General features: G+C 34.6%; 1 protein-coding gene across 5 annotated transcripts in view; it reads right to left on the bottom strand.

The window, feature by feature from the left end:
- Cdc42bpa (CDC42 binding protein kinase alpha) overlaps nucleotides 1-25,022 on the bottom strand; it is a 301,602-nt gene that overhangs the window by 232,420 nt on the left and 44,160 nt on the right. For all 5 annotated transcript variants that reach the window (XM_071600007.1, XM_071600005.1, XM_071600008.1 and 2 more), the window contains exon 2: nucleotides 12,020-12,111. In XM_071600007.1, coding sequence (XP_071456108.1) covers nucleotides 12,020-12,082 — 63 coding nt within the window. In that variant the 5' untranslated portion in view covers nucleotides 12,083-12,111. The remainder of the gene's footprint in view (nucleotides 1-12,019; nucleotides 12,112-25,022) is intronic.

The following is a 25,022-nucleotide window of genomic DNA, read 5'->3' as shown; positions in this document are numbered from 1 at the left end:
AAGTACTAATTACTGAAGAACCGGGAAAACTGACTTTTGATGTTTTCTTCTTCTTAAGTTAGTATTTAGAGACTGCTTTGAGATGCTAAGTTAAGAATCTTCATTTATCTTCTTCTCACCCTCAAGCTCATGAGATGGCATAAAAATACAAGTTTTAAAGGAATAAGCCATCATAACTAAGAAAAATACCAACAATAAGAAAATACCAAATAAGACCAACAACAGCTGGTAAGATACAGTACTTTAAAGAATTCATGGAATCTACGATGAACACAATAGGATTAGACACAGAAGTGTCTAATGGAGAAATCACAGCCCAAATTTTATAGCAGAATAAAATTAATACACAAATGTAAGAGCAATTACCTAGAAAGTTTAAATATATATGTATGCATACATGTGCACATTTACATATACATGTGTGTATACATATACACACATATTATATATATATACATATATAAGTTTTCTTTTTCTTAAGTTTTTTGGGTGTTTCTTTGTATATGCTAAGAACACATGCTACCACTAAGCTATACCACCAGCACTACTATCAGCACTTTTAAATACCATTTTCCATTTTCTTCAAATTTCATCACTTCTGGTGAGAAGTAAATTGATTTCTCATTGCTTTTTTAAAATTACTTGTTCTTTTTTCCTATAGATATTATTAAAGTTTCTCTGCCCTTGATATTCAAAAATTTTATGATGATATGCCTGGATATAATGTTGATATTTATCCTGTCATGAGCTATAGAGCCCCACAAATTTATACATAGATTTATTTCTTTAATTATCTTTGAAAAATCTCAACCATTATCTCCTCAAATTTTATATGTCACATTCTCCCTTCATCTCTCTTCTAGAACTATAAATACAACCAAGTTAATTTTTCACTATATCTAACATGAATCAACTTTTTAAAATTTCCATCCACTTATTTTCTGTCCATCTAGGCTTTAGCCTGGCTATTTTCTACTAACCTATTTTCCAGTCTACTAATCATCTCTTAAGTTTGCTATGTCTGTGAAAACTGTCAAATTTTAATTTAAATCACTGTGTGTTTCATTTCTAGGGTACAGTAAAATCACCTTAATCCAATCTGGAATTGATTTGATTAGAGCTGAGTTTTAGTCTTATGAGGGCTGGCCCATTTCCATTTGTCCTTACACATAAAGAACAAATACAGCCCTTCAGAGATCCCAGGGATATTCAACAGAGTCCTTCTCTTTACTGAAACCTAAATTCTACTTTTTGTTTTCACTGCAAGATGTTAGCTTCTTGCCACTGCCTAGCTAATGTCAACTGCCTCCAAGAGAATGGCAGAGCTGGGTGGGTGGGGGGCGGGGTTCATTTCTTAATAGACTTAATTCTACAATTCTTTGTTCCTTCACTTATTACTGATTTCATAGCTCTTATGTCTTCAAATAAATGAATTTGTATTTTTTAAAACATTTGTTTTTTAGTTGTAGGTGGACACAATATTTTATTTTTATGTAGTGCTGAGGATAGAACCCAGTGCCTCACACATGCTAGGTGAGCGCTCTTTCCTCTAAGCCACAATCTCAAGGTTTTCTAATTCTTTTCAGCAGAAAAGCGTGTATAAGCAACCATGTCACAATCAAAATCAAAAGTTCCATAAAAATTATACAGTATGTCAAATTTCAGTAAATCCAAGATCCATTTCCCAAAGGTGCCTCTGGCCACCTTTTCTATTGATGGTGCTGACTACTAGCCCAACCAGGCCCTATTTATACTCCTACAAATAAACTGTTTGGCCTCCATCATGCCAACCTGAACTACATGAATGGGCTGATTCCCTGGACAGGCCCAAACTGCCTAAGGGATTATAGTTTGCTAAGAAAAATGGGTCTGCTTAAATATATGGGATATGTGGCCAAACTGACTAACTATTAAAAAGACATCATTGGGGCTGGGGTTGTGGCTCAGTGGTAGTGCACTTACCAAGCATGCGTGAGGTACTGGGTTCAATCCCGGCACCACATAAAAATGAAACAAAATAAAGTATTGTGTCCATCTACAATTTAAATACATATTTTTTAAAATTTTTTTAAAGACATCATTGATAGAGTTCCTGCAGCAATTCCTGGGAATCTGGAGATATGGAAACCACTTCTGAACAGGTGTGCAATCACACCAATGGAATATTAACATGGAGATGTCTACTGAAACCATGCTCAAACCATGGGGACCTCTGAGGTCATAACTTAAGTCTAGAAAGAACTGTGATCTGATATCCTCTATGTTTCTCATGTAGGTCGCAGATTCCTTTCTATTCCCCCACACCTGGTCCCTTTTGCACATTGCCACTTCCCTTCCCACCCACACAGGAAGGAAGTAATTCAAGTTGGGGATGGCACCAGAAGATCTAAGAAATGACCATCTCCCAAATTAACAAATTAATTTTAACTCCCAAAGAACACCTGGAATGTAGCCTTTGAATAATCAACTCTTTACAAACCCCTGTGGTCCTTTGCTAGAAAGGCAATAAAACTTCTTTTTCCTTTTTCTCAAAACTATGTCCATGTTACTGGATTGACACTGGGGACAAGGACTGAGTTTTCAGTAACATTATCATTTAGCACAGTTTCATTCCTAGGTATTTATCCAAAGGAAAAAAAAAATAGTTCTACAAACACTTGTAAAAAAAATATTCAAATATTTACATCATGTTTATTCCCTATAGCAAAGAAAAAAACTGGAATAAAAGAACTTGTGATTGCCTGACTTAGGCTTACTGAGTGACCTATGAGTACTCATCAGTGAACTGAAATGGATGAAAGTTATGCAGCTTGTGAATTTATTGTTATTCAATAAATTCTGACATTGCGGAAAGACACAAATACATTCTGTTTATGTTAATAGCACAACTTACTTACTATATTCAGCCACCTCCCAAGCTCCAAGGAGGGGAAGAGGGCTGGAGATTAAATTGATCACCAGTGACCAATGATCTAATCAATTATGCCTAAGTAAGGAAGTTTCCATAAAAACCCAAACCGAAAAAGATACAGTGGCACATGTCTGTAATCCCAGTGACTATGGAAACAAAAGGATCACAAGTTCAAAGCCAGCCTCAGCAACTTAGCAAGACCCTGTCTCTAAATAAAATATATTTTCATTATGCTCAGTGGTTAAGTGCCCCTGGGTTCACTCCCTGGTACCAAAAAAAAAAAAAAAAAAGCACATGAAAGAAGATGGCACCTCTGGAGAGGTGCTCGTGGAAACTCCATGCCTTTTTCCTATAAAACCCTCACACACATCTCTTCATACATATCCTAAAAAAAACACTAAATATTCAATAGTGTTACCTTGAGATCTGTTGGCTGCTTTAGAAAATTCACTGAAACCCAGGAGGGGGTTAAAGGAGCCTTGATTTATAGCCAGTTGGTCCTAAGTTCTAGAGATCCCAAAATGCTACTGTCATTTGAAGCAGGGGACAGGCTTGTTGGACTATGCCCTCAACCTGCGGGGTCTTTCACAAACTCCAGGTAAATAATGTGAAAGTAAATAAGAGGATACACAATTACTCTCCACTGCAGAACTGCTTGCTTGTTCTGGGATCACAAGTCTTTTATGTTGATTACTGTTGAGTGACAATATAGAAAACACTGAACTTATTATTTCTAGATACTCTGAATTTACAAACCAGACAAGGATATGCATTTTTACCAGCCGAATTCAACATTTTATTGCCTATCCTCTCAATTGCAATATTAAAGGAAAAAGAAAAATAGATTCGAAAGAAAGAAAAAAAAATTCTGTCATTACTTGAAGATGGTATAATTGAGAACATGGAAAATTCAAACATGTGTAAGCTAAAATTAATAATTTAATATCTCAAAATAGTCAAATAAAAAGATCTATATTTTTAAAAATTAACTATATTCCTATCCTAGCAAAAGAGTTAGAAACAGAAAACCAAAACTATCCAGAAAATCAAAACTATCATTTATAAGCTTATCAATGAATATCAAAGACTCATAAACAAGTTTAATGAAACATGAACAACATTTCTACATTAAAGACTCTTTTTTTAGTACCTTTATTTATTTATTTGTTTTTATGTAGTGCTGAGGATCGAACCCAGAGCCTCAAAGTGCTAGACGAGCACTCTACTGCTAAGCCACAATCCCAGCCCTAAAGACTCTTTTAAAATTAGTGAATTAACACATACAGAGTCACCTGATTTGTACAAAAGTCCCTTGTCAATAAAATGTAAAAAAGGTAGTCTATAGGATAAAGGACACTGAGAAACCACAAAGAATAAATCAACTTTGAACCATACTTCAGAAACATAAAATAATCAATATCAGGTGAATCACAGACCTAAATGGAAAGATTTTTTTTTTGAACGATTACAGGAAGAATTTCTAAGATTATAGAAAAAATATTAATGGTCTTAAGGTTAGAAAAAAATTCCTAAAAGAAGCACTAAAAACAATAATCTTAAAGAAGAGTTTAATTTAACTGAATCTCATATAAACTAAGGATTTCTGTTCAATACAAGATTTATTACGAGAGGGAAAAGCCAACCCACTCTTTCACTATACACACACCATATATCCACAGAAACCACTCATATGTAGAATACACCAATAAGTTTAAAATCTGGTATCGATATGCCACCTGTTTCACTCTTCCTGCTTAGAATTGCTTTAGCTATTCTGGGTCTCTTATTTTTCCAGATGAATTTCATGACTGCTTTTTCTATTTCTGCAAGGAATGCCATTGGGATTTTGACTGGCATTGCATTGAACCTATAAAGTGCTTTTGGTAATATGGCCATTTTAATGATATTAATTCTGCCTATCCATAAGCAAGTATATCTTTCCATCTTCTAAGGTCTTCTTCTATTTCTCTCTTTAGGGTTCTGTAGTTTTTGTTGTATAGGTCTTTCACCTCTTTTGTTAGGTTGATTCCCAAGTATTTTATTTTTTTTGAGGATACTGTGAATGGGGTAGTCGTCCTCATTTCCATTTCAGAGGATTTGTCACTGATATACAGGAATGCCTTTGATTTATGCATGTTACGCAGCACTAAAAAATAACAAGATCATAGCATTTGCAGGGAAATGGATGGCAATAGAGCAGATTATGCTAAGTGAAGTTAGCCAATCCCTAAAAAACAAATGCCAAATGTCTTCTCTGATATAAGGGGGGTGACTCAAAATAGAGTAAGGAGGAAGAGCATGAGAAGAAGATTACCACTAAATAGGGAAGAGAGGTGGGAGGGAATGGGAGGGAGAAGGAGAATTGCACGGAAGATGGAAGGAGACCCTCATCGTTATACAAAATACATGTATGATGATGTGAGGGGGAAGAAAAGAGAGAGAGAGAGAGAGAGAGAGAGAAATATGTCACATTAGATTGGGTAGAGAGAGGTGATAGGAGGGGAGGGGGGATAGGAAGGGTAGCAGAATAGATACTAGTATTGCTGTATATATATATATACGTGGCCGTATAATCAATGTGATCCTGCAACCTGTACACGTGGAAAAATGAGAATTCATACCCCATTTGAATCAAATGTATGATATGTTAAGATCATTGTATTGTCATGAGCAACTAATAAAAAAAAAGAATACACCAATAAGTCACACAACCCACCCAGCTGGCTCCTGGCTTCTCAACCCCCAAATGTTCACTTGTTCATAAGGGATATCCAAGTGATATGAAATGATATGAAAATAAGTGCTGAACTTTAAGAGGAAATACAAAATGAAATCACAAAAAAAAAGTTAACTCAATTTTTTTTTACCAAAAATTGGTTGAAGTCAGAAAATGAGCCAAGCATTAGTAAGGCTTTGAAACAACTAGGAACTAAATACACTGCCAGTGGGAGTATAAATCAATAAGCACTTGCAAAATTACTTGGCACTATATACTGAAGCTTAATATGCCTACTGTGACCCGGCAATCCCATTCCTAAGTTTATATCAAACTTAAATGAGTGCCTAAATCTCACAAAGACAAGTACAAGAATATTTGTACAACCATTATTCTTAATTCCTATAAATATCTTGAATGTTCAACAACACTAGTATGAATAAATAACATGGCTATACTCATTCAAAGAAATACTGTACACCAATGAAAAACAAGAATGGATTATAAAAGTATAACGTGATACAAAAGACTCCAGAAACAAGAGTATATAGCACCTAACTCCATTTATATAAAACTAAAAAAAACAGGCAACATAAATCTATGATAGGAGTCAGAATACAGGATTAACAAGGAACTGGTTATTCAAACAGAGAGCAAGAGCCTATCTGACTGCTATAAACGGTCTATCTTGAGCAGCACAATGGTTATACAAGTTCATACAAAATGTAATAATCCCTCAAGTCATATATTTAATTACTTTTTTAAAAAATGTTAAGACCTCAAAATAAACATATTTTGGACAAATAAAATAGGCAATTTACTCACAGCAGACATGCACTAGAGAAATAATATAGAGAAAAATACTACAGAGAACGTCTAGGTCAAAAGGGAAATCATTCCAAAGTGAAGCATATGAATGTGAAAAAGCATGTGAATATAAAGAACAAGAGAAAATAAAATGTTGATAAATCTGAATAAATAGGAACAGTATAATCATATCTTTTGGGATTTAAAATACATGTAGAACTAAAATAATGACAGCAATAACCAAATAAAAGTAGAAATCAGGTATATGGTAATGGGTAACATACAGATTTAGCAAAAATAGGGGTAATGTAAAACACTCCAATAATCTAAGAAAAAGTAAAAAATGGAGAAAAATCATACAGAATGGACAAGATAAATGTCAACTGACTATACATGCTCCAATTAAAAGACAAAAGATTTTCAAAACAGATTAAAAACAAACATCTAACCATAGTCTACTTAACAGTAAATATGCCATAATGTTATAGAAAGCTGAACTTGAAAGAATGGGAAAAGATTTTAATGTGAATACAAATAAAGAATTACATGGCTTGGGGCTGGGGTTGTGGTCAGTGGTAGAGTGCTCGCCTAGCATGCATAAGACACCCCGGGTTCGATCCTCAGCACCACATAAATGTAAAATAAAAATATTTAAACTTAAGAATAAATATTTTAAAATAAAAAATAAAGAATTACAAGGCTCTATTAATATCAGATTAAAAATTTTTATCAAAAAAAAGTACTATAGAGGTTACAGAGAACATTCCATACGATAATGATAAAAGAGTTAATCAGAAAGATATAACTATTTGTTATCAGCAAAAACTGAGAGGAATAATTACCAAAAAAAAAAAGCAAATCCTCTCAGGAAATGACAGATCAAGAGAAAACACAAAGAAAATGAAAAATTTAAGCAAAATTAATGATTTTGACCTGATATTTATAGAATAGTACACAGCAAATCTCAAAGGACTACTATCATACAGCATATATCCTCTAAACACTTGAAAATTATATAACTCAATGAAAATCCTCCAAATGTTTAAAAAGTGAGAAATAAGCTTCTAAACTCTCAGATGCAACACAAAACACATTTAAAATATAAAATCGCATTGGAAATGACACTGCATTTGGGGGCAAAACAATAATGAAAATACAATGTATCAAAACTGGTCAGCTGTAGCTAACATTGCTTAGAAAAAAATACACAGCCTTAAATGTACATTTAAAATGAGGTGATAAACCATCGATAAATGAACAGATTTTTAAAATGTGGAATATATACATAATGGCATTTTACTCAAACATAAAGAAGAATGAAATTATAGCATTTTCTGGTAAATAGATGGAAAGAACAAGGCAGTCGCAGAAAATCAAGAACCATGTTTTCTACTATGTGGAAGGTAAAGCAAAATAAAGGAAATAAGGAGGGGAAAATCAGGTATCATAAAGCTACAAGAAAAATCAGTGGAGTATGAGAAAAGAGATGGAAAAGGAAGGAGCAAGGATGATAAAGGAGAGAAACTATGTAATGAATTTAACAAAATCATATTACATATAAAAAAATAAAATCATTTTACATATATAGTCCCTGCATATATAAATATACCACAGGGAATTTCACCTTTATTCTTAAGTAGAAAGAACCAATCAAAAATAAATAAATGAGCCGGACATGGTGGTGCACGCCTATAATCTGCAGCTTGGGAGGCTAAGGCAGGAGGATCATGAGCCCAAAGTCAGCCTCAGCAATGGGGAGGCAGGGAGGCGCTAAGCAACTCAGTGAGACCTGGTCTCTAAATAAAATACAAAATAGGGCTGGGAATGTGGCTCAGTGGTTGAGTGCTCCTGAGTTCAATCCCCAGTACCTAAATAAATAAACAAACAAACAAACAAATAAGAGTAAGGAAGATCAGTAAAATAAAGGAGAAGGTGGGGAGAAAGGGGAAACACAGGAAATGGAAGACTGAAATCAAATTCCATGCATGTTATGATTTTGTCAAAATGAACCCAACTACTCTGAATAGCTATAATGTTTCCAATAAAAGAAAAAGGCTAGAAACCAATGTTCTAATCCATTTCAATGAATTAGAAAAAAATACAGTAATTGAAAACCAAAGAGTAGAAGAAAATATTAAACAGCAGAAATTAATGAAGCAGAAAACAAGCTCACAGTAGCAAAACTAAAAAGCCAGAAATTAATTAATTGAAAAGAAAATAAAACTGATAAGCCCCTAGCAAGACAAATCAAAAATAAGATTAATAAATGTTCATTTGAATCAACACATGATCCATATGGTATTAAGTTTTGAAAATGAAATGATACAGATAAACTTATCAAAATTGACACATAACAGAAAGTAGTCTTGTTTCCATTTTTAAAAATTAAATATATTATGTTAGACTGTCGAACCAGCAACTTCCAAGCCAAATAGCTTCATAAATGAAAACCTATAAGCATGTAAGGAAAAAAACAAGAGGGAGTACTTACTTCCCTCTTCTTATGGGACCAACATAATCAAGATACCAAAATCTGATCAGGACATTTGAAGCAAGAAAATTACAGACCAATTTCTCTCAAGAAATAGGCGCAAAAATCTAACAAAGGGGGGAAAAACAGATAAAAACAACAGCACATCAAATCCACTAATACATTAAAAAATAATAATAGATAATAATGAAGCTGGGCTTATTTTAGGAATACAAATTTATTTGTTCAACTTTTGAAAATAAATAAATAAACATGTATAATTCAACACAATAACCAAGTAAAGGAAAAAAGAATACAAGTGTCTCAAATGATGCAGATAAAAAGTATTTTATTAAAATTCAACAAAATTCAGGCTGGGATTGTGGCTCAGTGGTAGAGCACTTGCCTAACATGTGTGAAGCACTGGGTTCGATTCTCAGCACCACATACCAATAAATAAATAAAATTTTAAAATTTGTCAACAACTAATAAAAATATTTTTTAAAAAATTCAACAAAATTCATGATTTTAAAAGTATAATCAAGGGGCTGGAGTTGTAGCTCAGTGGTAGAGCACTTGCCTTGTTACACGTGAGGCACTAGGTTCAATTCCCAGCACCACATATAAACAATAAGCAAATAAAATAAAAGGTCCATCAACAACTAAAAAAAATATTTTAAAAAAAACGTATAATCAACTCAACTTGTTATGTTTGAATATGAGGTGTCCCCCAAAAGCTCCTATGTTGATTGATGCAAGAATATTCAGAGGTAAAATGATTAGATTATGACGGTTGAAACCTAATCAGTCCATTCTAGCTTGAATGAATTAACAGGGTGATAACTGTAGGCAAGTGGGACAAGACTTTGCAGTCTTAAAAACTTGCAGTTTGGGCTAGGATTATGGCTCAGTAGTAGAGCGCTTACCTAGCACATGTGAGGCACTGGGTTCGATTCTCAGTATCATATATAAAAGAATGAATAAAACAACAATAAAATTGACAACTAAAACTATATTTTTTTAAAAAAAAACTTACATTTTGACCAAAAAAGCGTTTGGAAAATAGGGGCAAAGGAAGATGTGCTGTTAAAGACATTATGAAACTAAAGAGAAGTTAAGTACTTTGCAGATACAACAGGAAAGATGTCTTGAGGACATCACAGGAATTTGCAAGAGCATACCCATTATAGGTTCAATGTTATAGAAGGGAAAACTAAAGGAAAAAATCCTGAGGGCACATTGCTCACAATGGGAAGTGGGTGGGGTTATTTTACCATAATTGGCATTGCAGGCAGGCACTCAGAGGTGGCAGAAGCTGTGATCCCAGGAGGCTCAGCTACTGTACAAGCTGACAGCAGACCTTGGTAGCATGCATGTGGTGCTGGTTCTGCAGGAATGTAGGATGCTGAAGTTAAGGGGTCATGGAAGCTTCTATTGAGATTTCAAAGAAGCCCTAGAGGGTAGGCAAAGTATAGGAGGGCCAGAATTCCTACGGGGCTGCCCCTTGAGAGGGTGATGCATGAAGCTGTGAAGGTGAAGCCAAAGCTAGAATAGAGGCCCAAGGAATTAAGAGATTATAGTAATGTGGACAGTGTGCCAAGAAAAGTTGCTGGCTGCAGAGAGAGCCAGGCTAAAAGAGAGGCCATGTGGGCTGCAATAGGCAAAGTCTAAAGGGAGGAACTACCCAACTCCTTTGAAGAGCATAACTCTCCACTATGTCCTAGATGATGTACGTGGAGTTGTGGGACTTGTTTGCATAGCTTGGTTTCATTGGTTCCATCCCTTCTTTCTATGACCCTCTTCTTCTCTTTTGAAATGGAACAATCATTATGTGCCATTGTGTACTGGAATATGTAACTTGTTTTGGATAGAGTTCACAGCCAAGAGTCTGCCTTGAGTACTCAGATAAGACTTTGGACTTGAACTTTTGGGCAATGCTGAAACTGTTAATATTATGGGGACACACTGCATTGTGAGATGGACATGGGCTTTTGGGGGCCAGCAGCAGAATGTTATGGTTTAGATATGATGTGTCCCCTAAAAGATACTATCTTAATGCAGGGATACTCAGAGGTGAAATGACTGGGTTATGAGAGCTGCAGCCTAATCAAAACATCCTACTTTGAACGAACTGAGTAACTGTAAGCAGTTGGTAAGGAGGTGGATCACTGGGGACATGCCCTGGAAGGGTTCATCTTCCCTGCAGCCCTTCAGCCTCTTTTTACTCTGCTTCCAGGCCTGGCTGCCTTGAAGTAAGCAGAGTTTCTCCACCCCACCCCCTGCCTTACCTGATGTACTGATGTTCTGCCTCACTTTGGGCCCAGAGCAATGGAATCAGACCACCAGGAATAACACTCTGAAACTGTGAGCCAAAATAAACTTTCCCAGGTATTTTGGTCACAGTAATGCAAAGCTGACTAACACAATTGCTAGCTCTAAGGGCAATAAATAAGATTCAATTAATTGCAATTATATTTTCAATAATTAGTAAATGGAATTTAATAAACCATTATAATTAAAATAACATCAAGAATATCACACATCCAGGAATAAATATGCAGAAATACTCTATATGGACTGAAAATTTATTGAAATTTATAGAGCCCTAAATAAATGAAGGAATATACCATATCCATGGATTAGCTGCCTCAATATTAAGATTTTAATTATCAAACTGATTTCAAATTTCAATGCAAAACAAATTCAAATTTGAGCAGCAGTGCATGGTGGGGAGATTATAAATGAGTAGAAATTGAAAAATTGATTCAAAATAATATGAAAATACAATGGAAGGAGAGACGGGCTGGTGGGGGAAGAAGTCAGGTCATATGTACTATCAGATATCAAAAGTTCCTATAAACTAATTTAGAACAGTTTAGCACAAGGAAGCACAATCAGACCAAAGAAGAGTCCAGAAAATTAATCATATTTACATTAACATATGAAACATCTTAGAAAACAACTGATAGAGAAATATTTCATTTAAGACTTATATTTTCCAATCAACCACATCAATTACAATAGCAAGGAAATATTTCAGTTAAATTATCTCACAACTGTATTAAACACCTTCTAAAACAATTAGCAAACATTCTATAAAATCTTCATCTCTTACCTCCCCAAAAGCTCCTCGACCAATCACCTTTAATATTTCAAAGTCTTCTCTATGTAATCGCATTTGTTTCACTTTAGAAGTAAATGGTTTAGCTGAAACAAAAGAGCAACATCAATTACTTTCTTAGAAATGTGATGCAAATTACATATGCAATAGATATGAGTATTACTTACACAATAAAAATTCAAATTATGATTAAGAATTAAGCCAAAATAGCCCAGCACAGTGCATGCCTATAATCCCAGTGGCTCAGGAGACTGAGGCAAGAGGATCACAAGTTCAAAACCAGCCTCAGCAACTTAGTAAGGCTCTGAGAACTCAGCAAGAGCCTGTCTCCAAATAAAATATAAAGAAGGACTGTGGATGTGACTCAGTGGTTAAGTGCTCCTGAGTTCAATCCCTGGTACAAAAAAAAAGCAAAAGTATGTAAAATCTCATCAAACTACACAGCCCTCCAAATAACCTGACACTCAAATTATAAGCATATAAACTATGCCTCTGCCTCATTACTGACACTAAACTACTGCTATTTTATAACCCAGTTTGGTTCTTAAAGAATACTTTTATATATACATCTTCCTCTAAGCAATATTCTACTTATCTAAAAGACCAGAAATCTAGATATTTTAATCCTATGAACATAACTGCAAAACTGAAAAGAAAAACTACTTAAGACTTCAACTCACTCCAGTCAGAAGAATGGCAATTGTCAGGAATACAAATAATAATAAATGCTGGTGAGAATGTGGGGGAAAAGGAGCACTCAAACATTGTTGGTGGGACTGAAAATTAGTATGATCGCTTTGGAAAGTAGTGGGGAGATGCCTCAAAAAACTAGGAATGGTCTCATTGGAGTATTGATTTTATTACCTAATATATTCTAGAATGCCACATGTTCCGCTGGGGATAAAACTGCGCAATAAATGTCAAGTCTCTGTTTAAAAAAACAAAAAAATAGGAATGGAACCACCATATGACCCAGCTATCCCACTCCTTGGTCTTTATCCAAAAGAATTAAAATCGGCATACTATAGCAATACAGCCACACAATCCACAATAGCTAAATTATGAAATCAATTGAGGTACACGAAAATATATGACTGGATTAAGAAAATGGTATTTGCCAAGAAATGGATGGAAATGGAGAAAACCATGCAGCCAGACTCAGGAAATCAAGGGTCAAATGTTTTCTCTCATATGTGGACATTAAAGCAAAATTAAGGGGAAAAGGTAGTCAGGGAGGGGATCTGATACAATAAAGATATAGAGAAGACAGTGGAGTAGAAGAGAGGGAGGGAGAAAGGGATGGGGGGGGACAAGAAACAAATCTAACAGAGTCATGTTATATACAAATATAAATGGCCAAAAAAGGAATATCTCATTTATGTATATGGAAAAAGTATCAATCAAAAATAATAAAAAGGGTGTGAAAGAAAGATCAGTAGAATAGAGGAGAAAGAAAAGGGGGAGGGAGTAGGGGAGGAAAAGGAAGGAGAAATAGGGATTGAAAATAAATTCCTTGTATGTATAATTATGTCAAAAGGAACCCAGATGCTATGTACAAATACAATGCTCTATTTAAAAAAAAAAAAAAAGACAAGGTAAAGAAACTGTAAAATTTCCTTTTGGTAAGCATATGATTGTCAGCTGGGCGCAGTGGTGCACCCCTGTGATCCCAGCAACTCAGGAGGGTGAGGCAGGAGCATGACAAGTTCAAAGCCAGCCTTAGAAACTTAGCAAGGCCCTGCCTCTAACTATCAAAAAAGGGCTGGGGATGTGGCTCAGTGGTTAAGTGCCCCAGGTTCTATCCCTAGTAACAAAAAAAAAAAAAAGAATATGACTGTCAAAATAGTGTGTTAGCAACAAAGGATGACAGTCTTTTCAAAATAAAAATGAATAATATCTTGCCCTGAAGTAGTAGCATATACCCTAAAAGCATAAAGCAAATGAATACTGTAAGATCATGAATAATTAAGATTAAAGATAATAAGGATTACCAGGTACACAAATTTTATGGGAGCCTACAGTAGTAACATAAATTAAGTACCCCTGAAATGTTTTTCCCCCCGGAACCTGTGAGAATACAAATCTCAGCTCCTTGTACTTATCGTATTCCTTTGACATGGCAAAACTATTCTATTTCCAGGCATTCAAAAATAGGTTGCTTACATCACAAATTTCTTCTCAATATTCAATGTTTACTAATCACTGACTATTCCCTACATGCCAAGCATTTTACAGGATGCTGGAGATACAAAAATGACTAAAACAGGCCTCATATTTGGGTAAATAAATTATACAGTAAGTGTGATTCCATATAAAACTTTCAGTGTGGTTGAACACAAATTGCTGGTAAACAAAAACGTTTATCACCTTACAAGAAATCACAGAAATGCAAATTAACTTAACAGGGATATTCAATTATTTATCAACCAAATATGCCAAAAATTTAAAAATCTGAAACAACCATAGGTCGGCAAAAATGTGAATAACAGGTACTATCATACATAATAGATGGAACTATTAACTATAATCTTATATAGAGAATTGGGGGGCTTTTATTTATTTATGGGGGGGCGTCTTTTAACATGGCCTATTTCTTGAGTAGACTTTAGAAGGTGAACCCTTTTTTTAATATTTAGAGATCAACCTTGTTTTTTTTAAGTATACAGCTGTGTTTTTTTAAATATACAGCTGAAACTGCTTTGATTCTATTTAGTAATTTTACATCTGTGTTTATAAACATAGTTTGTCTACAATTATCTTTTTTCTGTACTGCCTTCATCTGGTTTGGCACCAATGATATGTACAAACCTTTCTTTCCTATTTGGTGAAACAGTATCATTCCAGGTTGCTAAAGGATGTCAATGTGAAAATAAAACTATAAAACCTTTAGAAGACTACAGTTAACTATGACTTTAAGGTCTAATAAACTTGTAATAGTGAAAACATCTAGCATAGGTGTCTTTTAGGTGGACTTTTGATAATTGATTTTTTCACATTATTGTCCATGTTTTCTATTTCTACATTCAACAATTAGATTAATTATATTTTCTATACAATGCATGCATATATCAAAATTCAAATTTATGTGAATAAGGTGATTAATAATAATCTTTTGTTTGGGGGTTTGAATTTTGTTTTTGTTTTTTTCTTTTTTATTGGAGATTAAATCCAGGGGTGCTTTACCACTAAATTACATCCCCCAGTAATTTTTCTTTTCAATATTTTTTGTAGTTGTAGGTGGACACAATACCTTTATTTTTATTTATTTATTTTTATATGATGCTTAGGATCAAACCCAGTGCCTTGCTCATGCTAGGCGAGTGCTCTACTGCTGAGCCACAATTCCAGTCCTTTTTATTTTGAGACAGGACTGGCTAAATTGTCACAGCTGATCTTGATCCTCCTGCCTCAGCTTCCAGAGTCACTGGAATTACAGTTGCATATACCTGGCTTTTTTGTCTTTAAAATGCTACTCTATGGATAGGTTTGGTATGTATTTAGTAACTATTTACATGGGTCTGTTTTCCTTGTTTTTAATTACCAGTATTATGAAAATCTGCATATGTTATAATCCTTTTTTGCAAATATATACTTACATTTGTTGATTCTTTCTAAATTTGTGGGGGGATTTTTCTCTTTAAGAAAATTCTTACCTGAATTTATATAAAACATCAGAAAAAGAAAGTAGAGACTAATACCATCCCCTACCACCAACATAAATAAATAAATAAATACTAAGCCATTTTGATACTAGACAAAAAGAGACATTACAGCAAAAAGTTATCAGTAGGAGAGAGATAAAAGGAGGCCATATATATGATTTTTTAAAGTGTTCAACTAACCAGGACATGAGTCTAAACATGTATGTAACTAATAATATGATCTCGAATTACAGAAAGCCAAAATTTAGAAGACACAAATTCACATTTCTAGAAAGTTTATCTCTCAGTAATCAATACTTTTTTTTAAAAAAAAAAGGTAATATAATTGAACAATATACATATATAACACTCAGTACCTAAGAGTTGAAGAATATATTTTCTAACACACATTGAAACTACAGATTTTGATAACATGTCAAGTCATAAAATCCAAAGTATTGGGAACATAAAAACCAAATGTGCATGTACAGAGTAATTGATAAAAGGTAGATTAGAAGAAAAGCCCCAAAACTCTGAAATTCAAACGATAAAAGTAATAAGATAATTAGAAAAAGAGAACTACCCCATATTTTAAAAAAATAGTATTTATCAATATTTCCAGGATATAGCCTAAAACAGTACACTTACACACACAAAAAAAAAAATAGAGCCTTCAATATTTACACTGGGAAAGAAAGAGCTAGAAATTAAAGTGTTAAACATACAACATAAAACACTAAGCCCAGCAAAGTGGTATACACCTGTATGCCCATCATACTTAAGAGGCTTAAGTGGGAGGATCACTAAGTGGGAGGAAATACAAAACCAGCATGGGCAACAAAATGCAATCCCATATTTCTTTCTTTTTCTTTCTCTCCCCACCCTCCAAAACCATTAGACAAAGAGAATTCAAAGTAGAAAGAAGAAAGCAAAAGCATTAGGGAATAAAATTATTTAAATTGAAAATAAACATAATAGGGTTGGGATTGTAGCTCAGTGGTAGAGTGCTTGCTTTGCACGTGTGAGGTGCTAGGTTTGATCCTCAGCACCACCTAAAAATAAATAAATAAAATATAGATGTTATGTCCATATACAACTAAAAAAATTAAAAATAAACACATAATAGAAAGGATTAACGAGGCCTTGAAAAGACTAATAAAACCAAAGAAAGAAAAAACAAAAAACAAATCTGAGAATGAGAAATTAAGACAAAACTACAACACCATTAAGCAAAGAGCATAAACAATCTAATTCAATAAATTTGAAAACACAGCAGTAAAAAAATTACTATAAGGAACAACCCATTTAAAAAAAATCTGAATTGCCGTAAGTCAAATCAATACTTTTAAACCTTCTACAAAGAAAACACCAATCTTGAACAGCTTTCCAAGTTCAAATAAGAAAACACACACACACACCCATTAACACACATGCTGAAGGCACTGAAGTAATGACAAACATGTATCATTCCAGGGTCATAATATCTACAATTTATCCTTAGATGGTTCAGCAAAAATGTGTGCATGTATATTATTTGGAGAGAACAAACAGCAGCACAAATGTGGCCAAATACTAAAAATAGGTAAATCTAGAAGACTATTTGAGAGCTCATTATACTTACAGATTCTAATACTGTAATTTTGACAATAAAAGTTTTAAAACAGATTTCTAGACTAAAAAACAAAAGAGTAAATAAAATCATCACCATTAGCGGATCAATCAAAATGAAAGGAAATGTATATTACAGGCCACTGACATGTGCCTGTAATCCCAGCAGTTTGGGAGGGTGAGGAGGAGGACTGCAAGTTCAAAGTCATCCTCAGCAACAGCGAGGCACTAAGCAACTCAGTGAGACCCTGTCTCTAAATAAAATACAAAATAGAGCTAAGGATGTGGCTCAGTGGCCAAGTGCCCTGAGTTCAATCCCTGGTACCACTCCCCCAACCAAAAAATAAAAGATTTTTTTCTATCAAGGTTAAACCTGTATTCTGAGTTTCCTAATAGGTATCAAAAATGTGTGTGCTGTAATCTAAACCAGGTAGTTGAAATGTAGCCATTTTGAGTCTCCCACCCCAATATATCTCCCTTTGTCCTTAATCTTCCAATCATAATGCCAATAGTGTAATAGGTGATCCAATCCTAACTATAGCCCTTCCCCTCACCTTCCTCAATTTTAAAATGGTCAATCAAGTAGACTGTAACCCCGAACTCCTCCAATCAGAGCAAGGGGCAGTGCTGCATTACAGATGGCCAAAATTTTTTGGGAGCATGCTCTTCTGCACAAGTAAACTTGATGAGTAACTTTTGAGTATGTGTCTGATTTCGTGCAGTACCCCAATATTTCTAACATGAGGAATAAGAAATGTGTTACAGCCAACAATACCTCAATTCAAACTTACTTCTCCTACCCTTACAAAACATATTCAATGGGGGAAAGGTGCTCCCCTAAAATCAAGAAGATAAAGATTCCTCCTTCAGCCACTTCTATTCTACTGTAAGTTCTAGCCAATAGCAAACAGGCATGGAATGAGCATTCAAAATGGAAAGGAGAAATAAAGTATTCTGTGTTCACATACATATGAATGCATTTGCATGAAATGGGTAAATCTACAGAGAAGAAAGGAGGCTAGGTGGCTGAGAAATTGGAGTAATGTGAAGCAACTACTAATAAATATGACGATTTCCTTGAGATATGATAAAAATGTTTAAAATTGAATTGTGTTGATGGATGTGTAACAACATGAATATACTAAGAATGTTAATTTAAATTGTATACTTTAAAGGTGTGAATTATATGGGATGCAAATTATAAATCAATAAAACTGCTTTAAATATTAATTGTATTTCTACATATTTGCAATGAACAATTAGAAAAGGATATTTTTTAAAATTCCATTTGCAATAGCATCCAAAACAATAAAGTTACTTAGGAAAAAATTTAACAACAAAGTTGAAAGACTTTCATTTACAAGATATTGCTTAAAAATTTTCAAGACCTAAATAAATGGAAAGACATCCCATATTCTGGATTGGAAGAGTTAGTATTGTTAAGATGACAATGCCACCCAAAGCAATCTACAGGTCGAATAAAACCCCTATCAAAATTGCAATGGTATTTTTAATAGAAAAACTTATTCTAAAATCAAATGGAATTTCCACATACTCTGATTAGCCAACACAATCGAAAGAGAACAAAGTTAGAAATCTCATACTCGTGATTTCAAAATTTGCTACAAAGCTGTAGTAATTAAAACAACATGGTACTGACATAAACATAGACAAACAGATCAACAGATTAAATCAGAGAATCCAGAAATACATCTTCACATATGTGGTTAGTTGATTTCAAAAAGGGTGCCAAGATTAGTAATGAGCAGAGGACAATAAGCAAATTGTGTGGGGAAACTGGCTATCTGCATGCAGAGGAATGAATTGAATCCTTACCTATGCCACATACAAAAATTATTTTGAAATGGATCAAAGATCTAAACTTAAAAGCTTAATCTATAAAACTCTTAGAAGAAAACCAAGAGGAAAATTTGTATGACATTGGGTAGATATAACAGATTTTGTGGATGTGATACAAAAGGCCCAGGCAAAAAAAAAGAGAAAACAAACTGAATTTCATCAAAGTCAAATCTTTGCATCAAAAGACACTACATTAGAGCTGGGGTTGTAGTTCAGCAGTAGAGCACTCACCTAGCACATGCGAGTCCCTGGGTTCGATCCTCAGCACCACATAAAAGTAAATAAATAAAATAAAGGTATTGTGTCCATGTACAATGTTGATACATACAGGCTTCTTAGAACTGGAAACAAGAGCCTAACTAAAACCCAAAATCATTATAACATCAATATCCTATACTTAAAAAGGAGCTTTGAACTGGGCACAGTGATATATACTTATAATCCCAGCAGCTTTGGAGGCTGAGGCAGAAGGATCACAAGTTCAAAGCCAGCCTCAGCAATTTAATGAGACCCTAAGCAACTTAGCAAGAACCAGTCTTTTTTTTTTTTTTTGAAGGCCTGTGGATGTGGCTCAGTGGTAAAGCATCTCTGGGTGCAATCCCTGGTACCAAAAAAAAAACAAAACAGTGCTTTGATTTCTACTCTATCACAGGATCACAAGGTTATCATTAATCATAATTTAGTTCTTCCAAAAGCTAAATCAGAGGTCCAGATAAAAAAAGTCTGCAGAATGGACACTTTTTAGTGTTCATTTTTTATCAGATCCACAAAATCTGTTATATCTACCCAATGTCATACAAATCTTCCTCTTGGTTTTCTTCTAAAAGTTTTATAGATTAAGCTTTTAAGTTTAGATCTTTGATCCATTTCAAAATAATTTTTGTATGTGGCATAGGTAAGGATTCAATTCATTCCTCTGCATGCAGATAGCCAGAATAGAGACTGCAGAATGGACACGTATTCTAATTTGTGGTAAAAAGGAACAATTAAATGCCTACAGGTGAGTAGAGTTATCTTGTGTATGCTACTCTAAATAATATAAAGAAAATGAACCAAAACAAAGCTAAGAGTTATAAAATTATTCAAAATGTCTAGGAAAATTTAAAAGACGCCTTCATATGTTGTTATAGTTGAGTTCAAAAATTCAATGATAGAGTCAGAAGATTTACTATTTCCTTGAATATTTCCTATTTCTCCATTGCATTTGAGAAAAATTGATTTTACATTCAATTTACTTCCAAACGTTCATTAGCAATATTTAACAAAAATGCTTTATACAAAGATGTCTTTAAAAATTATTTCTATCCATCAAAAGCCCATTTCAGGCACTGTGATTAAAATAATTTTTTATATTAAAGACAAAATGCAAAAAGACTTTATATTCATTATAACAACTGAAAAAGATTTCATAATCACTATACTATTGTCCTTGACAAAAATTAAGGCTATATAAGGGACCAATTGGGTTTGCTGTATTGCTAGATAAATGACATGCTATTCTAATAGATGCTATATTTAGTAATGCTTCACAAAATACTATACCATCTATTAATGACAATACCTTGAGACTCTCTCCAGTGCTACACAGTTTAGTACCTTCACTTGTGACACATATTTTCTGAGGTATCTGCCATGCTTCCTCCCTTTCCTTCTCTGAAAATCTCCCCCTCAATTCTCAAGGGCAAATCAACTGGAACTTTTCACTATTAATAAAGTTTTTGCAGGTAATCGCATAATATCTCCAGGCCCTACCTTCCTTGCCCTAGTTAAGTGAACCAGTGGAGAAACCAATCTAAACTGGAGAATTAATAATTTAAAACTGAACTCAGAAAAAGTTAAGTCTCTGCAGATGGTTACAAGAATTAGCAAACTTGGGCTGGGGATGTGGCTCAAGCGGTAGCGCGCTCGCCTGGCATGCATGCGGCCCCGGTTCGATCCTCAGCACCACATACAAACAAAGATGTTGTGTCCGCCGAGAACTAAAAAATAAATATTAAAAAATTCTTTAAAAAAAAAGAATTAGCAAACTCAACAGATGTCAACGCAAACATTCCATCATGAGGCTGAAAGCAAAGAAGAAAATCAGTTATGCAGAAAGAAAAAAAAAAAAAACAAGCAGAAACAAGGACAAAAGGAGCTGACAGTTCTCTTACTCTGTATTCCAGTGATTCCGGACATTTGCTTACATTCCTGCCTTTGATTCCTTGAGCACCTGAGATTTATCACAAGAACCTGGTTTTTCTCTCACAGACAGCTGGCTTCCAAACTAATATGCTAATAAATTAGGTATATAAACCCCATTTATTGTCAGGCCTAGAAATTTTATATGATTTACCCGTAGAAACCTGATCAAGAAGTCAAAAGTACTACTATGCTACAGCTGGCTAAGAAGACACACCAACACAAAAGCGATTGGTTTATGTAAATTCTGACATCCTGTCCCAATTTCAAAATGTAATGTGAAGCCAAACATGACGGTGCATGCCTATAATCCCAGCGACCTGAAAGCCCAAGGCAGGAGGATCAAAAGTTCAAAGCCAGCCTCAGCAATTTAGTGAGGCCCTAAGCGGCTTAGCTAGACCCTGTCTCAAAATAAAACATAAAAAGGACTAGGGATGCCTGGCACAGTGGCGAACACCTGTAATCCCAGTGGCTCGGGAGGCTGAGACAGGAGGATTGCAAGTTCAAAGGCAGCCTCAGCAACAGTGAGGCACTAAGCAGCTCAGTGAGACCCTATCTAAATAAAATACAAAATAGGGCTGGGGATGTGGCTCAGTGGTTAAGTACTCCTGTTCAATCCCCAGTACCAAAAAAAAAAAAGTGAGAAAACAAAATGAATCCCTAATCATTGTCTGTACTCAATCTGTCAAAGTGCTTTCTGAGCAAGAAACTGATTTATTACTAAGGACAAACTTTTCTGATGATAATGATCTTAGCAGCTACCATTTTATTAGAAGCCATCTAAGATATGTATCAAAATAAACACTTGTCATACATTATCTCCCATTCTCATAATCAATTCCATCTTGCTCTTGGATAGGCAGAATTAATATTATCAAAATGACCGTACTACCAAAAGCACTATACAGATTTAATGCAATTCCAATCAAAATCCCAATGGCATTCCTCATAGAAATAGAAAAAGCAATCATGAAATTCATCTGGAAAAATAGACCCAGAATAGCTAAAGCAATCCTTAGCAGGAAGAGTGAAGCGGGTGGTATCGCTATACCAGACCTTAAACTATACTGCAGAGCACTAGTAACAAAAACAGCATGGTACTGGCACCAAAACAGGCTGGTAGACCAATGGTACAGAGTAGAGGACACAGAGACTAACCCAAAAAATTACAATTATATTAGACAAAGGTGCCAAAAACATGCACTGGAAAAAAGATAGCATCTTCAACAAATGGTGCTGGGAAAACTGGAAAACTGCAACAAAATGAAATTAAACCCCTATCTCTCACCATGCACAAAACTTAATTCAAAATGGATCAAGGACCTAGGAATTAATCCAGAGACTCTGCATCTAATAAAAGAAAAAGTCGGCCCCAATCTTCATCATGTGAGATTAGGCCCCAACTTCCTTAATAAGACTCCTATAGCTCAAGAATTAAAACCAAGAATCAATAAATGGGATGGAATGAAACTAAAAAGTTTCTTCTCGGCAAAAGAAGCAATCTGTGAGGTGAACAGAGAGCCTACATCCTGGGAGCAAATTTTTACCCCTCACACATCAGAGCACTAATCTCTAGGGTATATAAAGAACTCAAAAAGCTAAACACCGAAAAAACTTATAACCCAATCCCATCTTACAAAAAATAAATGGGTATATATTTAAAAGTGGAGATTAATTAGCTATCAATAAGTAGCACAGACAGGATTCAAACTCAGACCCGTCGGGATTCAAAAACCTTTCCAATATAATAAGTTTCCTGTTTATTCCCTAAAACTTTGAAATAAACATTCAGATGCTAAAATTAAAAGATTTAAACATGAAATAATTCTAAGAAAAAAAGATTACTTTGAAAAGAAGAGTTCTGATCCCCTTTGACATTATTTAATTAATGCATAAATAAATGAATAATTCTACAAGAAAAAGAATTTAAAGTTCTAATATGAAATTCCAAGGACACCTTGCAAGATATACATTCTTTACTCTCTGAAGCCCAAGATTCAAAGACAGAGTATCCTTCAGTGTTACCCTCTGGCTTCCCTCTCCCTCAACTACTGGCTAGATGGCCACTGGTGATGGTTACCATGGCTTCAGAAAGAAACTTAGAGTAAGTATCCAATGGAAAAGTAGAGTGGGAATGGGAAGGAGGAGGCACACGTGAGAATAAAAGGAATAAAGACAGAATCTGAAGAAGTAAGGTAAGAGGCATAAGAAAGTGCAGGAGAAAGAGATTTTAACCTTCATCCAATATTCTTCCTCCCTTTCCTCTCAAATTCCTCCATTGATGAGTTTCCATTCCATCATTCTTTATCCCCCTTATCCTTTCTATTACATGTCTCTCCACTATGGGCGCTAATGCTAATCTGCGGTAGACTAACATGAGAATCAAGGACTAGTGCCAGGGCCGGGAAAGATAATAATCCATCCATAAGGAAAACAATCAGTGAGCAAAGGGAAAAGTGTGGTTACTAAAGTCACATTAATACTGTTACTAATTATTATCAGGTTCCATGTCTATACTTTGCAACCAATATACATGGTATTCTTATAAAATAATCTAAAGTAAAGGGTTATGAAATATCACAATTACACACTACTTACACAAAGAATAAAATTACAAGTGGTATATTTCTAAGATAATTGGCAAGGACAGATACTTGAGGGTAAAAGCTGAGTCTTGTTCACTTTTAAGCAGAAGTATCTTTCAGAATGAATGTTTTTTAATATTTTAATAATAATTCAAGTTATTACAGAAAAAAATCCAAAACAGTCCATAATATGTATATGGATTTGGCGACATCATAAGCAGAGGTAACATGGATCCTCACAGAGTCATGCAACAAACACAGAAATGCCAAATAAAACTGTATATCATGTTCCCTTTGTCTTCACTAACAACCCCAGATTTTGAGTGGTAGCAGTTTGTTTTGCCCCAGCAAGTGAATTATAATTGGTATATGTAAATCATGTCAATCAAGTTCCTCTTTTCCATTGTTTATTCAGGCAAATGTGTGAAACTTGCTTTATATGATTTGGACCAAAGATATAAAAAGGGCCTATGGGATCCTGGGAAAGGTTTTCTCCCTCATGAGTAAGAAAAACAGTGAGAAGGCCTTTTCCCCAAACACTCCATTTTTTTTTACTTAAGCTGTTACTATGATGATGTTTTGACCTACACAAATACATTATTTTTCAGTGATAAACAACAGAACTCTAGGGTCTGGGGTTGTAGCTCAGAGGCAGAGCATTTGCCTCGCATGCATGAGGCCCTGGGTTTGATCCTCAGCACCACATAAGAATAAATAAATAAACAAAGATATTGTGTCCATCTACAACTAAAAAGAATTATTAAAAAAAAAAATTAAAAAAAAAGAACTCCAAAAGTTATTCCTCCCTTCTATCTGTAACTTTGTATCCATTGACCAACCTCCCAATAAACTTCCCTTCTCTGTACTCTCTTCAGCCTCTTACCAGTCACACTATCTACAGAACAACAGAACTTATCCTTATGTAACTTTGACACCTTTAGCGATCCATTCCTCTATCCTTCTATCCCTCTACCCTTCCTAGCTTCTGGTGACCACTATTCTATCTACTTCTAGATCATCAACTTTTTTAGCTTCCGTGTACATGAGAATATGTAGTATTTGTCTGTGCCTAGCTTATTTGACTTAACATGATGTCTGTTCCATCCATGTTGTCATAAATGA

The sequence above is a fragment of the Marmota flaviventris genome, chromosome 12 (genome assembly GCF_047511675.1).
Source record: "Marmota flaviventris isolate mMarFla1 chromosome 12, mMarFla1.hap1, whole genome shotgun sequence".
NCBI classification, from domain to species: Eukaryota; Metazoa; Chordata; class Mammalia; order Rodentia; family Sciuridae; genus Marmota; species Marmota flaviventris.
This window is presented reverse-complemented; position numbering and strand designations above follow the sequence as displayed.